At 43.0% G+C, this 18,013-nt stretch overlaps 1 protein-coding gene across 1 annotated transcript in view; it reads right to left on the bottom strand.

Moving 5' to 3' along the window:
* Nucleotides 1–788: 788 nt before the first annotated feature.
* The window catches only part of vstm2lb (V-set and transmembrane domain containing 2 like b), a gene marked incomplete at both ends in the record, with an annotated part of 57,469 nt that continues 40,244 nt past the window's right edge, over nt 789–18,013 (bottom strand). Inside the window, 3 exons of the mRNA XM_080728443.1 lie at nt 789–1,115; nt 2,781–2,825; nt 6,542–6,711. Coding sequence (XP_080584569.1) covers nt 789–1,115; nt 2,781–2,825; nt 6,542–6,711 — 542 coding nt within the window. The remainder of the gene's footprint in view (nt 1,116–2,780; nt 2,826–6,541; nt 6,712–18,013) is intronic.

Raw genomic sequence — 18,013 nt, 5'->3', positions numbered from 1 at the left:
AGGAATATAAGGAACCTTATGCAACACAGGTGTTGAGAGTGCAACATCTAGTGGCTGAATGTTGTCTATTGCGCCTTTAACACTCAGGGTTTTGCTGTGTCCTGTACAACCGTATGTGATTAGGCTCCCAGTTTTCTCTAGACTACTGGAAAAAAACATTCTTCTCACTCATCCAAATCATACAGGCGTAAACCCTAAGCAATAAGAGAAAAGCACAGAAACAATAACCATAACATAACAACAAAGAGAACATTGAGTCATTTTCAATGACAATAATAAACATGCCCTTTTGATGGCATCGACAATATACATTAGATCCAAACAAACATAAACGTCACTGTTGGGCAGAAACCTCGTATCTCCAAGATTCTAATTTGTACGTTTAAGTCAAGCCCTGCTTCATCAGACAAAGCCGTCGCGCAAAAGTAGTGAAAACAGCAGATCCACAAGCACACAACGCCTCACGGTGCGAGGCGTTGTGCGCTTGTAGATCGGCCGTTTTCACTAGTTCCTTTTTGATGATGAAAACGAACGGTTTTGGACATGCAAGGTTTCCACCTGACAACGACGATAATGAAGGTACACAAACGGCCAGCGACTGAGGTTATAAATAAACATGTACTGTAAGTTGGCACACAAAAGGTCCAATCACGGCCCAGGTCTCTGCTGCGATGACGTGTGTGTAAATAAATGACCTTTCCTCTTAAAAGATAAAACCGGGAATAACATGCACTCGGTCTTCCCCCATCTGTGCACACATGAAGCGACGCTACGAGCCCCCCTCCACTTTAGAGCACGCAGCTCTCGGTGCAGTCAGTGCCGCTGCTCGCCGATCTCCTCTTCAGCTCCCTGCCGTCTGTCTGGTGGCGGCGGTGGGCTGGTGGTGCCCGGTGCCCGGGCTGCTCCTGTGGCTGGGGGGCTTCGCCCTCCGTCCCGGCCGGCCCCGCCCGCTGGCTCTTCTCGGGTTCCACCTGGAGGAAGGCGCGCACGCGGTGGTGCTGCGCCACGCTGCCGCTGAAGTCGATGACGCGGCACTCGTACGTGCCCTCGTCGGAGGGCTTGACGTTGGACAAGCGGAGCTTGTGGGAGATGTTGCTGCCGGCCACTTTCACCACCTGAGGAGGGGGGGAAGAGAACCCAGCAGGTGTAACATGGTTAATAATGCTTCCACTTGCCCATGCATTAGATGTATATAGTGTTCCACCTTAAGAGTGTCTTGCCACCTTAAGACAATTGGCACAACTGCCTTTAGACAATGATGTTCACTTCCTATTCTCTCCCTGATATGAGAGCGGTAGGTTGTGTTTCTTGTGCTCTGGAGATAATTGTATTTTATTTTATTATTTTCGTATGAATATATGAATACATATGTACACAGAGATATTATGACATATAATGATGCTTTAGATAGTATTCTAATTTCACTGTATCTGCTCTATTTCCAGCCTGTGTTCAGCCATACTATATGTCCAGAGCAGACCAGTGATTGATTTGTTTCTCTGTTCATCAGAATAAATTCACTGAGCTGAGAATCCTGGTCTGTGGTCCATTCTACAAAAGTTACACAACGCACAATCACGACTGTTACACAAGCACGGTCAGGACCTGGACCAATCAATCAGTGATGTCTCGATTGGGGCCAGATCACAGCCCATATGGGGATGATCTTGACGTCATTACCAGGACGTCATATGGACTTTTTTAGTTTGACAGGATTTATGTTGGTTGAAATCAGGTGATATTCTAGGCCAGATAAGTATCATAACTTGTTAGATATGTTCCAGAATACAACCTTATACGCAACTAACATTACAAACAATAACAATAATCCTGTCAAACTAAAAAGTCCATATGACGTCCTGGTAATGATGTCAAGATCATCCCCATATGGGCTGTGATCTGGCCCCAATCGAGACGTCACTGATTGGTCCAGGTCCTGACGTGCTTGCTGGGGAAGGAATTTCAAACCAATGCCTCCATATGAATTATTATTATTCTCAGAGTTTGAAAAACATATGAAGAATTCAATATTCGGTGCGTAAGACCAAGAACGTATATGGGAGGTTTGGGGAGAAATTAAGTATTCGGTCCACGATTGGAAATTGATCTCACAAAAGCTGGTCGTTGCACTGTTGCAGTATCACAACATTTGTATTTTATCCCAAAAAAAAGCATCACCACTTTTTGTACTTTATACTAACCAATTGCACACTGTGTTACACAGATTTGTGTACGGCTGTATATGCTGCTGCTGCGCTGTTGACCAGACCATGACCAGTGTCATGTATGAATGTTTTCAAACCAGGGGCTCCAAACAGTAAAGTCAACCTGAGTGAGAGCAAGTCCTGTGTGGCCGTGTCATCACTTCTGCACCATAGACACCTTCACCAAATACGCAGACAGACACTACCCGTTACACATAGTCTGGACGAACAACATCTCACTTTTTCACTGAAGCTATTCCTCACAAAAACATACTGTAAGTAAAATGCCTGTAATATATTTTTTGGTGATCATTAGAATGTCTAGAACATGCACATATGTTATTATTGTGAAAGATATCCCCCAAATGTAAATTAGAGCATGATTTATGATTTATGGCTATAAAACCTTAAAAAATAAATAAAATAAAAAACATTAAATTTTCCTCTCCAAATACCTCCTACAACACCATCTGACAGGTCAAAACATGTTTTGTTCAAGTATTTCTATTTTGGGCTCTTACAGGGTTAGTTTAGTTTTTTTGTACAAGTTGACAGCTGATACAAGTTCAAACTTACACTTATTTTCGTGGCATCCTTGGACATCTGTTCCTGGGGCGCCACCTACACAGAGACAAGGATGACACATTCATAACGGTCTGCAGGGGCGTCAATTGGGTATGGCAGGGGTATGCAGCTGCCATACCCTGGGTCCAGGGGGGAAAATAAAAGTTACTTTTAAATATTAACTATTAATATCTCTTTGTCTATCTGTGCTAATTACAGTAAAATAACTACAAATGCAAAATTCCTCCACACTTGTATTCTCCCCATCTTGACAAAATGGTATATTCCAGGTTCCGCAGGTCAGCTGCACAGGTGGAATTCATTATTGTTAATTGTGGCTCGTTTACTAACATGGCAAGTTTAGCTGCACTTGAACAACCGTTCCAGGCTGCCATATATATCCAGCCCAAGAAACCATAGAAACAGGGGAAAAAAATAAAATGTACTTCTTAAAATAAATGTATCATGCCTGTTGCTAAGGTATGGAAACATGACTGGTGTCTTGCCATACCTTAGCTTTTTCTGAACTGACGCCACTGACGGTCTGCAGCCGAATTATACTTAGCTGCACACCGGTGTTGCACACTGAAAATAGCCCTACATCTATGTCGCAACGCAACGCATTTTGAGCTTGTAGCTGCTTTTTCAAATAACATTAAGCCAGAACATTTTATTGACTTCGGTAGATTGCCATTACTGATATCTTTAAACACGGCTTAGCTGTACAACCTGCGCTCCCATATCAAAGTACACCACTGGTACTGTAACATCTTGGCTGCTGAGCTATTTTTGAGCAAGCACAGTGTGCGTTGGTTTGTGTGTGTGTGTGTGTGTGTGTGTGTGTGCGCGTGTGTGCGTGTGTGTGTGTGCGTGTGTGTGTGTATATTTCAACTCTAGAAATGTAGGTGACTGTGCGTACATAGTATATCGTTACTGTCGGGCAGAAACCTCGTATCTCCAAGTTTCAAGTTTGTACGTTTTTTCACCAAGTAAAGCCCTGCTTCATCAGACAAGGCTGTCGCACAAAAGTAGTGAAAACAGCCGATCTACAAGCACACAACGCCTCGCGGTGCGAGGCGTTGTGTGCTTGTAGATCTGCTATTTTCACTAGTTTAGTTCATTTTGAAAATGAGAAATACAAAACGAACGGTCTTGGACATACAAGGTTTCCACCCGACAATACCGACGATATCCTAGTTATGTAAGTGTGTGTACAGTATATGTGCACACAAGTGTGTGTGTGTGTGTGCGTGCGTGCGTGCGTGCGTGCGTGCGTGCGTGCGTGCGTGCGTGCGTGCGTGCGTGCGCGCGCGCGTGCGTACTACAGTACATACATACACTCTACACAGTGCATGGCAGCCTCTGAAAAAGAAACCGCGTGTATGTGTGTGTGTGTGTGTGTGGAAGCAGCGAGGTATTCTTTTGGGCATATAGGTATTGAATTATTCATGGGGCAGACAGTTTTTGAAAATCTATTTCTTCCTCAGTGCCAATTATAGTGTCTAGAGGCGCAACAGGGGGGCGCGAGTTCCCCCGTGTTGGGGAGAGAGTCAACCTGCTCTCCTAACGCCGGAGAATGCTAATAAGCAATTATCCACTCCTTTCCGTGCCAGAGGGTTTTCTGTGCTGGCCGTCTCCTTTTGCCTGATGTACAGTAAACTAGCCCATTTAGGCCTAGAATTATTGAATGCTTTAACCAGTGAAAAATAGCAGATATACAAGCTCACAGCGCGGCACCGAGTGCCGCGCTGCGAGCTTGTAGATCTGCTATTTTTGAAAAAGCCGTGAAAATGTGTGAAAATCTTTGAATATATGTATTTTCAAAGCGTATGTTTGTAAATCAAATTTTGCTTCTGGGTGGTCCCTGGAACTAGATATTTTGAAATGGGGGTCCGTGGCCAAATACATATCATTTTGGGGGTCCTTCACATGAAAAGGTTTGAGAACCTCTGACATAGTAGTCTCTCAAGAACAGACTAAGTGAGCTCCAGTTAAGTGAAAAGGGCCTTTTCTTTGACGATGGCTGGCCAGATTGCTGACATAGAAACATGGGTTTTTTCCAGAAAATCTTAGAAGGATTCAAAAGACACTTATATAATCGGGTCAAAAGTCTAATTTTCACGATTTTTCAAAAATAGCAGATCTACAAGCTCGCAGTGCGGCACTCGGTGCCGCGCTGTGAGCTTGTATATCTGCTATTTTTTCAGGCCTAAATGGGCTCTAGAGCAGGTTCGGTCAAGGCACACCTGCCCACACAAATGAACCCCGTGAACATCATTTATTCCAAAATGGACTTTGTGTGATTCTAAAAGAAAGAAAGAAAGAAAGAAAGAGGGACAACCTTGTGAGAAATGGAAAGTTTTGAATGATAAAAGGCATGTTTAACCCTGCATTTTTTTTTTTTTAATGTTATAATTAGTTTTCCTGTTCTTTTTTCACAATTCACATTAACATCAGCATTAAATCCTATTGTTTAGTATTACAATGCCATTGGCCACGATATTTGCATATAAATACCCCCCCACAGAGGCTGACATTCACACCTCCCAGAGAAGTTGACATTCCAGCGTCTGCATGGACGAACAACATCTCACTTTTTCACTGAAGCTATTCCTCACAAAAACATAAGTAAAATGCCTGTAATATTTTTTTCAGTGATCATTAGAATGTCTAGAACATGTACATATGTTATTATTGTGAAAATTGCTCACAACGCGTCGCGACGCGTTGTGAGCTTGTAGATCTGCAATTTTTTGGCAAAAGTTCCGCCCAAGGATATAATGGATTTTGATTGTCGCAATAATATCGTAACTCACGATTTATTTTGTAACAATAATCGTGATATGAAATTTTCAAATCGTCCCATCCCTAGTTTAATGTACAAAGCAAAAACTTTGGCCTATAATATCTGACAAAATAATCTATCATATGCCTGACCTTTAAAATAGTGTTTAGCTCACTTTCACCTCAGATAGTATTAATTAGCCAGCTAACTAACGACAAACAACCCCTCCCCCACCCCTGCATTATTAATGAATGCGTCAAAAATAGCTTGTTTGGAAGCAAAAGAGTTGTGGACATCTGTTCTTTATTCAGACAGAGCTAAGCTTCCTGAACGAGCTGATGTAAACAGTTTATCCCACAAAGTCAGTCCCCCACTGCCCCCCGCCCCCCCCCCCCCCCCCCCCCCCCCCACCCCCCACCCCATCCCAGCCTCAAGCCCACCACCCATGATGTTCCATCCAGGGGCGTCACAAGGGGGGGAAAGTGGGACTGAGTTACTAGGGCCCAAGGTGGAGGGGCCTTAATTATTTTATATTTCAGCTATTGAAAAATATTTTTTTTTTTTGAAAAGCTGTGAAAATGTGTGCAAATCTTTGAATATGTATTTTTAAGCGAACATTTGTAACTCAAATTTTGCTTCTGGGGGGTCCCTGGAACGAAATATTATGAGATGGGGGTCTGTGGCCAAATACATATCATTGTGTGGGTCCTTCACATGAAAAGGTTTGAGCACCACTGACATAGAAACATATGTTTTAAAAAAAAAACCTTAGAAGGATTTGAAATATTCAAAGACTTGCACAAATGTTCACGATTTTCAAAAATAGCAGATCTACAAGCTCACAGCGCGGCACCAAGTGCCGCGCTGTGAGCTTGTAGATCTGCTATTTTTCAACAGTTATAAGTACCCAGGGCCCAGACTTTGGTGCGACACCCCTGCATCCGGCATCAACCCCACCACCCATGCTGTTCCACCCAGCGGGGCTCACCTCGTTGGTGGTCCAGGCAGGCTTGTCGGGCCAGGTTCTGTGGTTCCTCATGTACCACCACTGGATCTCCAGGGAGTAGGAGGGAGAGCCCGCCCCGCGGAAGGAACAGGCCATTTCCACGTCCGCACCGCTCTGCGTTGTGATGTCGTGGGGCACCTCTGTAAAGAGAGCTGGAGAAAGACAGACAAATTAAGGAAAACTGAAGACTCTCACAGACTGAAGAGTTATGAAATCATTCAAGTGCCATTCCTTCCTCGGCCTAGTGGGAATGTGTGTGCAGACTGTGCACAATTTCACGAAAATCGTGGTCTGCGTTCATGATTTGAGACATTTTGTTCAAAACAGAGCAATCCTGCAAACTTTGGATGCCAGTCTTAGCCAATCAGGATGGAATATGGAAAATCGGACAGATCCATGTTGCTCACTCACATGACTATAGAGATACTGTCTACCGATTAGTGTGATTTTTGGACAAAATATGTAGGAGTACTGTCAAAAAATGTGTTTTGCTAAAATCGGCCTCATGGTGTCGCTAGAACAGTGAAAAATATATAGGGCAGAGGTTCTAAATTGGCATCCAGGGAGTGTGTGTGCTCAGTTTGGCAGCGACCAGGCCAACAGTGCCGGAGATTAGCTGGTAACAAACAGACAGACAGACAGACAAACGGACACGCACACGCGCGGACACACGGACAGACAGACAGGGTGCAAAACATAGTTTCGGCCATGCCTTTCGGCCTGGCGGAGACAAAAAGTACAAAAAAGTAACATTTTAGTGTTGAAATATTAAAAATGTAATAAAATGCTGATAGCCTGAGTATAAAATCCAGGAAAGTGACACATTGCTGGTCTTTATTTTTCTTTCAGTTGACTATTCTGCTAACTTAATATTTAAGCTACAGTAGTTTACCTCTCACATTCTCAGTGTCAGGACTCGTCCAAACCCACAGGTAGCAAACAATGGCAACTTTCACAAAGTGAAAGGACATTATGCAATCTCAAAGTCACACAGTCATAACAGCCCGTGTTGGAAACTCCAGGAGGAGGCTGTTTGGAAACTGTCATTTCACTTCAATCCTGCACCCAAGGACAACCACCTCTACAGTACATTGAACAGAACTTCTGCCTGGTCTAGCTTGCTGTAATGGACATAACCGTGACATAACTCACCCACCGACTGACAGCTAAAACTTACCTACATTCCCATTCTCTGTCTTACTCCGGGGAAAAGGTGCATGTTCACTACTGACTCAGCATTCCGTCTCTGTGTGTGCGTGCGTGTGTGAGCAGCGGTGTAAAGTGACTAAGTACATTTAGTTAAGTACTGTTACAGTTTTGAGGTATTTGTACTTTACTTGAGTATACTTGAGCTTGTAGATCGGCTATTGTCAAACATTTTGTACTTTTACTTTTGCTACTTCAAGTACATTTTGATGCCAATACTTTTGTACTTTTACTCAAGTACATTTTGAATTCTGGACTTTTACTTGTAAGGGTGCCCTCACACCAAATACCTAGAGTGGAATCCGCCAATGCATTTCAATGAGAATGGAGCGTTTTTTGCCAGTAGAGGATTTCTGCAAAAAACGCTCCATTTTCATTGAAATGCATTGGCGGATTCCACTCTAGGTATTTTGGTGTGTAGGTATTTCTACATTGCAGTATTGATACTTTTACTTTAGTAAAAAATGTGAGTACTTTTTCCCACCACTGTGTGTGTGTGTGTGTGTGTGTGTGTGTGTGTGTGTGTGTGTGTGTGTGTGTGTGTGTGTGTGTGTGTGTGTGTGTGTGTGTGTGTGTGTGTGTGCGTGCGTGTGCGTGTGCGTGTGTGCGCGTGGTGAGGTGTGTGTGTGTGCATACTCATTCTGATCTCTGTAGCCAATCGTAGCCCAGCTAAAAGGAAGACATCATCTCCTCCAGTTGCTGTCCTATCTGCACCCACACATCCGTCCCTTATACAGTAAAACCCCTGGCTCAATCCTCTTAACTGGCCTCTTTTAAAAACACAGGGAAAGTCACTGTTAATCCTCTTCTACTCAACCAACCACATGAGACCGGAGCTCGGGTCTGCGAGCCAGTCTAAGAGAGATAGCATTTTGGGGCATTTTGTTTAGACAAAGCGTTCTCTAAGACGCGCCATCTGCTGAGTGGTTTGAGGAGGAATCGGGGGGAAATAAATCTCAAAGACAATGGATGGCGTTGTTGTCGAATATGGATGATACCATATTTTGCTGAAGGACACTGGCAGCTGGGAGCTGAAGCTTTCTGCTCCGAGAAACACAAATGCTGCAGAAGTCATTGTGTTTAGGTTTTTACTATTAGAAAATCTATGCATGGAAGGCCTTACTTAACAGTGATTATGATGAACAGACTAGATGAGTACCGTATTAGCCCGAATTTAGTACGACTCTGATTATAAGACAACCCCTATTTTTCAATTATCATTTTGGGAAAAAAATATGTTGAAGACAAAATATTATATATCCTACTAATAAAGGAGCAAACTCACGCTCTAACGCTCTAACGCTCACGCTTATCTACGTTTATCTATTCACTCGCTTCAGCAACTGATCCCAAAGTTCACATGGTATTGGCCATTAGCATTATACCAACGGTGACGGAGCCCGAATTTCATTTCTCCCAAATTAAAGCTGTTTATTAGCGTTTTCTTAACCACTTCTGTTGAACTCTGCTGTCTGTTGCCAGGGTTATGGTCCGTTCCTCCAGGCCATGGGATCTGTAGCCCCCCACACACACACACCCCTTTCTCTCACAGTTAGGAATGTTTCTCTCTCTCTCTGTCTCTCTCTCTCTCTCTCTCTCTCTCTCTCTCTCTCTCACACACACTTTCACCGGGTGCGTTTGACATATTTTGGAGCACATATCTTCGAACGGGTAAGGTCTAGTTATATATATTCAGGGGTGAGATGCCATGGGCTCGCACTTATTTTGCTGCACGCACGCGAGCCTCATATGCACACACTAATTAACAATAAAAACAGCGTGCGCGCATGACATCATGAATTTAGAGGACCCACACTTCTAAAATCCATATCATACCACTGTATATACTATAAGTTATTTATGAAGAAAAACGTTTTTTGTTGTAAAATGATTATAGAAAAGCTCATACAGAGATAACATTCTGCTGTATTGTATTGCATTAACCATCAAAGCCAAGTTCTATTCAAGAACAACATTCACAATTCAGACTGTGAAAAGCACAATGAAAAAACACTACATTTCCCATCAAACTTTGCGGCCCGTTTCATCATTCAGATGCGACGGTCCATTGTAAACAGGGATTAAATGTCCACGCTAAAGATCACATGTGTGCCCGTCATCCACGCCGATGTTCGCGAGAACAACCCACAAGCCTATCTACGGTAATATATACATACAGTAGGTAGGACCCATGAATACAGCACCTAACCAGAAGCACCTTACATTGTGCAATTGTACTGTATTATAGTTTGTTACTGCAGTTTCTATTGTTGTATTGCTATTTCTGTCCATTGTATCTCATGGGTGCAATGTCAAAGAGCTGGAAAACAAGAATGTACGGAATCTAAAATCGTCAATGATATGCACACATTTGTAATGTCGGGAAAGGTTTATAATTTGTCCACAAAGTAATTGTGAAACTACTGTAATCAGGCTGTCTGTCATGGTCAAGAAGGTCAATTCATTGCTTAACACATTGTCCTGCCATAACTTGATGTGAATGTGATAATGTGATTCTGCAGAATGAATAGATAGATAGATAGATAGATTGAAGCAATAAGCCACGCGAGGCATGTGGTTACCTGGTATTTTATAACGGCTGAGAGGCGTGGTGAGACACAAGGCGCAGCCGAGAGTCTCCAACCCTCTCAGCCGTTATAAAATACAGGTAACCACATGCCTCGCGTGGCTTATTGCTTTTCTAAAACAGTTACAATATGGCAACATGAAAAATCATAGACATGTACCGATTAAAACTGTTCTATTTAACTAATAATTCACTACAAGGTCTGCAAGAAAGTAGTTCCCAGCTACAAGAAAGTAGTTCCCAGCTTTTTTGCCAACAACACAGGTGCAGATAATTGGTGCACTGTGGAACACTGTGGAAAGAAATAACACACCTGGGTTATAAACTGATTCAAGGTGTGGATTATAGTCTCATATACCACAGCAATTAAAGGGAAACCAGCCAATCAGAATCAAGGAATGGAACTAGCCGTTTTAGATGGATGGATGGATGGATGGATGGATGGATGGATGGATAGGTAGGTAGGTAGGTAGGTAGGTAGGTAGGTAGGTAGGTAGGTGGATGGATGGATGGATTGATAGGTAGGTAGGTAGGTAGGTAGGTAGGTAGATAGATAGATAGATAGATAAACTACTTCTTAATAATAATGATTAGTAAAATTCGACACTATAAAGGTAGCGCAGTTGAACCCCTAAAAAATGCACACATCCAGGTAGGTAGGTAGGTAGGTAGGTAGGTAGGTAGGTAGGTAGGTAGGTAGATAGATAGATAGATAGATAAACTACTTCTTAATAATAATGATAAAGTAAAATTCGACACTATAAAGGTAGTGCAGTTGAACCCCTAAAAATGCACATATCCAATCCCATTAGGAGAGAGGGGAGAAAAAATAAATGCATTCACTCTTCTTGGAAATGAACGCCTGACAGCGGCCATCCCACCGCCCTGTCCCCCCCCCCCCCCCTGTCTGATTGGTATGATTTATTACCGTACAGCGAGTCAATGAAAAGCCCGGGAAAATGCATGTTCACATAGCATGAAATGCAATCTCATTATGGTTTGTTCAATGTCACGCAGGCACAATTTCACTGCTTATTTCATACGGCATTGACCACCTCCATTCAGCGTGGCATACTAATTAAAGTGGTTAATCTTTGGTGAAACAACATGCACATTCAGGCGGCCTGAGCTGGTGTGCACAGCCAGCAGGAAGCTATGAGTGCATCACACTCCATTGAGCCTTGCTTTTATACCATGTCCTTTCCTCTCTCTCTCTCTCTCTCTCTCTCTCTCTCTCTCTCTCTCTCTCTCTCTCTCTCTCTCTCTCTCTTTATCCCACTCACCACATTCTGCCTCATTCAACTGACTATCGATTTTACATGACTATGTACAATGATATGTTCTTGGGAAAATGCTGCCATGGGAACGTCGTTTTAAACAACGGCAGCGGCAATAAGTGGAGCACTTAGAATATAATCAGAGAGAGAGACAGAGAGAGAGAGGGGATAGATAGATAGATAGATAGATAGATAGATAGATAGATAGATAGATAGATAATGCCAACACCAAATTAAAATGCATGATTGGATTAACTGGATAAAAAAAGAAACGTTTAACAGTGGATCTTTGGTACAGCAAAAAACTAAAAACCAAAACATTGTGAGTCTCCTATCAGATGTATTCAACCTCCCATTCACAGAGTAATCCCCTTTCAAGGACAGGGGAGCGGAGGAGCAATGCTGTTACTGTTACTACAGTATACGAATGATGGAGGTGTTGTAGTCGGTAGTTTGTAAACAAATGCTTGCAATGGATTCAGAATCATGACAAACCCCTAGTTAGACCCCTCACATGCTACTTAAAGCAGATTTCTTTTTCCCTCCTGTAGTATAGTGTATAGAAAGCCGATGGGAGCGCAACTTGATTTGGCCGCTGTGGCGACCCCAAAGGTCGCCGACTCGGGCGCCCTAGCCCAATCATTAGAGCATGCTTTGGGCTACATCTGTGCAAAATGAGGCGCTTTTAGACTGATTAGCACAAAATTACCATTTCATCTCCCTAAGGCCCCCGACTATTAAAGAAATGGTCCCAATGAGCTTGGAGGCTTGGAGGCTTGGACTTCAGTACAATCTTCTGTGTAAATTGAACTCCAAACTGAACTCCATTCATACAGAATGGAACCAAAATGGACCCGCAGATGGACCCTCACAGCCAGGTCCATTTGTTCCATTCATATACTCTTCGGAGTTCAATAATTGGCTCTATGGTTTTGACTGTGCTGCACTGCCCCTGGTCACACAGCAGATTCATTTGTGAGAGAGAAGCAGATCAAGAGAGTGAAAGGTGGGTGAGAAAGAGAGAGAGAAATAAGAGAAAACTGAAAAGCAGACACTCTGCAAAAAAATAAAAACAAAAACAAAACACACACATTTGGACTTGGGCAGGCACGTGCACACATAGACATCAAAGGGGGCTTGAGCCCCTGCCCTTTTACACATCTGTAAAAAGTGCCTTCTCCAGACCATGCCGTTTTTACAATGGTGAAAGAAATGCAAATGCCCTCTTTCCATGCAATAACTGAAGGCAGCATTCAAGAGAATTGCCTTGTCCAAACTCTCCTGAACCTGAAAGCAGCATTTTATGTTGAAAGAATTGCCCCCTCTGTGTAGAAATCCATGCCGTTATGCCACATCGCCAGTATTGACTTGAGTATGCTTAGTTCAGTGTGATATCAAGTACAGAAAATAGCCGAGTGCCGTGCTGCGAGCTTGTAGATCTGCTATTTTTGAAAAATCGTGAAAATTAGAATTTTGACACGATTCTATAAGTGTCTTTTGAATCCTTCTGAGGTTTTTTGAAAAACCTATGTTTCTATGTCAGCAATCTGGCCAGCCATCGTCAAAGAAAAGGTCCTTTTCACTTAAATGGAGCTCAGTTAGTCTGTTCTTGAGAGACTACCATGTCAGTGGTTCTCAAACCTTTTCATGAGGTCTTTTCATGAGGTCTGCTGTTTTCAATATTTTCATCAAAGGCCCTTTTAGAAATTTCAGCCCCTGCCTCTCCAGCATTCTCTGCACGTCCCTGGCCTTGTGTAAAAAAAATGATTTCAATAATCATATTAGAAATGTACGCAGACAAAGATGAAAGTACACATTCTGCGTGAGAAATGGATAAGTAGTGGGAACGAAGTATGACAAATAAAGAATGACGGAGTCAAATAATAGCATGCAATAATCTCTTTTTTTATCACATAAAGTAGGCTACGGTACATCTTTGTTCTCTAACATGAAATGCTTACACCCAAGCAGAGTCCTGAGACCATTTTCGCACTATGCCAGAGTCAAAAGAACACTCAGGATTTTGCTTGTGTAGTGGTAAACACCAAGCAACAAAACCCATGTTCTTCAGGGGGTTAGGTTCTTTGATGAATGCAGCTATATTCAGAGCCCAGAGAGAGAGAGAGAGAGAGAGAGAGAGAGAGAGAGAGAGAGAGAGAGAGAGAGAGAGAGAGGCTAAGAGCAACATAAAAAACACAGTTCCTTTCACACGAGCGCACACACAGCCCGCACCCGCCCCCACCAGCCACACGCACGCACACACTCGTTCAGTTCACATGCACGCAGGCAGGCACGCGCACACATAGACATAAAAGGGGGCTTGAGCCCCTGCCCTTTTCATCCGTCTGTAAAAAGTGCCCTCTCCAGACCACGAATGCAGTTTTTACTATGGTGAAAGAAATGTAAACGCCCTCTTTCCATGCCATACCTGAAGACTATGCTTAGTCAAGTGCGGTATCAAGCACTGAAAATCGCTATTTTCGATATTTTCACCAAAAGGCCCTTGTAGAAATTTCAGCCCCTGCCTCTCTAACATTCTCTGCACGTCCCTGCATGCACACACGCGCGCACACACACACACACACACGCACACACACACACACACACACACACACAAACATGGTTGTGTGTCAAATATTGAAAGCGCCACACTGACAACCTTCCTAAGCTGTGAGCGGCGTACGTCGCGTATAAACAGAATCAGCGACTAGAATTTTCTAACTCATCTGCTGAATGCTAACGTCTCCCACTCAAACACTGTCTCTGTGATGTTATTTAGTATTCATACACCGCGGATATCTGCCCTGAATACAGATAGGGGAAATATTTCCCTGCGTGCCGTGCGAAGACACAAGGCCACATTACCAGTGAGCATACTTAATAGTGACAGACAGCCAGGCAGGTTAAAAATACACAGCAGGCTGCTACCGTCTCCATCTCACTGTCCCTCCACCCTCCGTTATGTAAATGCTCCTCAGGTACTTTAATGCTTAAAACCCATTTAGAACGGGTACACGTTATTGCGTATCATTATTGAATGCTTTAACTATTGAAAAATAGCAGATATACAAGCTCACTGCGAGCTTGTAGATCTGCTATTTTTGAAAAATCGTGAAAATTTGAATTTTGACCCGAAGTTTATTTTGAATCCTTCTGAGGTTTTTTGAAAAACCTATGTTTCTATAATGTCAGCAAACTGGCTAGCCATCGTCAAAGAAAAGGTCCTTTTCACTTAACTGGAGCTCAGTTAGTCTGTTCTTGAGAGACTACTATGTCAGTGGTTCTCAAACCTTTTCATGTGAAGGACCCCCAAAATGATATTTATTTGGCCACGGACCCGCATCTCAAAATATCTAGTTCCAGGGACCCCCCAGAAGCAAAATTTGAGTTACAAACGTTCGCTTTGAAAATACATATATTCAAAGATTTGCACACATTTTCACGACTTTTTCAAAAATAGCAGATCTACAAGCTCGCAGCGCGGCACTCGGTGCCACGCTGTGAGCTTGTATATCTGCTATTTTTCAATAGTTAAAGCATTCAATAATTCTAGGCCTAAATGGGTTTTAATCTATACGTTGTTGACTGATGGTGTTGCGCAACACGTGAATAGCAGATCGACAAGCTCACAAGTGAGCTTGCAGATCTGCTGTTTTTGGTGTGCAACCCTGTTGGAAGACGGCATTGATGGATATGAATTTATGATACATAAATGTATGATCCATGTATGAGGCTCATATGACCATGAAGTTATATTCTGTGAACTACTGTTTGACTTACAGGTCATTGCACTGTGGTTACCCTGACTACGAGATCTCATGTTTTGGTTATACTATAATGTATGTCACTGCAGGTGGAAAGTTACTAGAAGAACCTATTGTCTCTCTGTCTTGTTGTTATGATCTGTGAACCAAACAAAGTGTTCCACGGATATACTGTATAATTTTATATACAATGTCTGACCACCATTTTGTTAGAGAGAGCTCCAACTGTGAAACGGATTGGATGTGTTTTCTGTACTGTTAACTTGCCTGTCTCCCTCAAAATAATAATCCAATTATATACTTTGATTTCTCTCCTGTCTTATTTCTTTGAATTAAGGGAATAAGAGTCCTTGAATTCTTCTATTAGGCATATATTACGCAAATCAGGCTTTTAAAGGGGGGATAAGTTCAGATGAGGAAAGCTCAATGTACCTCTCCCGTCCTGCCCGCCCACTCACTCACTCTATATGAGCTCTTATTAAGAGACATATTGTACTGCATGGCGAGGTACAATGCGTTGTTCCCATGCGTTGCTGCTGCAGCCCAGCCAACAGATACTGTAGTTCTCTGGTGTGTGGAATAACAATGTCAACATGCCATGTTGTCACACCTTATTCTCACACACACATGCAGACTTGTCACGCGTCCGAACAGGCAGTGACAGATGTGTTATGCAATACACGCAGATTGAAGTCAGGCATCGTGACGTTCATCCTCCGCGCGCCTTACGGAACGGGTTGTGATGGAGGTTAACGTTGCGTGTGTGTGTGCGTGCGTGTGTGCGTGCGTGTGTGTTTGTGCGTGCGTGCGTATGTTAGAACATAGGGGAACAGGAATGTGCGCGGCTTCCCTTATAGATTTGTGAACTGTAAACTGGGTACGGTAAGCGTATAATGGAAAAAAAAATCAGTGGGTGGTGAATTAGATTCCCGAAAAGACAATGCACAGCAGATACAATTGTTGTTCTAATTTAGAACACCCATTCCACTTCACATAATGTGTAACAAGACGCAACGCGGTGGCACAAACAGAATACAATTATGGATGCACTTAGTCGAGTAGTGAGTCTGTCGCTTTCCTGCTTTCCTGGAATTGTTACTTTCATGGGCTGTTATCACAAGAGGCGCAGACAGGGGCGTAACAAGGGGGGTTAAAGTGGGACTGAGTTACTAGGGCCCAAGGTGGAGGGGCCCTAATTATTTTATACTTTAGCCATTGAAAAATAGCAGATATACAAGCTCACAGCGCGATGCCGCGCTGCGAGCTTGTAGATCTGCTATTTTTTTAAAGGCGTGACAATGTGTGCAAATCTATGAATATATATGTATTTTTAACAGCGAACATTTGTAACTCAAATTTTTATTCTGGGGGGGTGGGGGGGAGGGGGGGGGGGGGGTCCCTGGAACTAAATACATGGGGGGACAGGGGGTCTGTGGCCAAATACATATCATTTTCGGGATCCTTCATGTGAAAAAGTTTGAGCACCACTGACATAGAAACAGGTTTTTCAAAAAACCTTAGAACGATTTGAAATATTCAAAGACACACATTTTCACAATTTTTCAAAAATAGCAGATCTACAAGCTCAGGCAGAATATCTGCTATCTTTCAATAGTTAAAGCACAAAATGTGAGTGAATCCTTGTACCCAGGGCCCAGAATTTGGTGCGACACCCCTGCTCGCCGATAATGTTCACCGTACGTTGCAAACGCCGGCTCTGCTTTGTAAAAAAAAAGGAGAGGGCAAGCGCACAGTGTTCAAGTTCAAAGGAGTTTCAATTCACCTGAGGATATTTAATAGAGGGTACAGCACCTGTCTGCAGGGTGTCAGTGGCGTGGCGCTCCCTGTGTGTAGATGAGGAGATGAAGAGTAAATCACTTTGCAAACAGGCCTGCTGCTGGAGCGAGATAGCAGATCCAAAGCAACAGAGAGACCGAGAGAGAGAGAGAGTCACGGACAGACACAAAGAGAGAGACAGAGACCAGTGTTGCCATTTCTGCTTATTGAAAGCGACTTGTTTATTTCTGTAAAGTCACTTTTAAATATTGGTAGTTGCCGGTTGCATTTTATTTTTTGGGGTACCGTGTCATAACTCAACTTAGCAGCTACAACTACAACAAAGTATTTCATAACAAAAGCATATACTGATGCCCGAGGTGTAAATGGGTCACATTGATGACTTAAAAACAAACCTGCGCTTCCCTAAAGTCTTTTTTGACACCACATCCAATCACAACAGTCCAACATAATACTACAAAAACTTCACCCTCAAGTTCCACAAACTCATTAATGTTACCATACAGTTCCAGCTGAAGGCTATTAATATTCAGACAATCATCAACAATGAGATCCCTGACCCCTGACAATGAGATCCCTGACTGTTATACATTCTACATTACGATAGTCCTGGACAACAAGGCTCACAGTGGTAAAGTTAAGATCACGCCTAGTTGCTTATTTGCCCAGCAAGCTCGGTCAGGACCTGGACCAATCAGTGATGTCTCGATTGGGGCCAGATCACAGCCCATATGGGGATGATCTTGACGTCATTACCAGGACGTCATATGGACTTTTTTTGTTTGACAGGATTTATGTTGGTTGAAATCAGGTGATATTCTAG

The sequence above is a fragment of the Nannobrachium achirus genome (genome assembly GCF_963921795.1).
Source record: "Nannobrachium achirus genome assembly, chromosome: 6".
Lineage (NCBI taxonomy): Eukaryota > Metazoa > Chordata > Actinopteri > Myctophiformes > Myctophidae > Nannobrachium > Nannobrachium achirus.
Note: the sequence above shows the minus strand (reverse complement) of the source record. Positions and strands in the feature narration are given on the sequence as shown.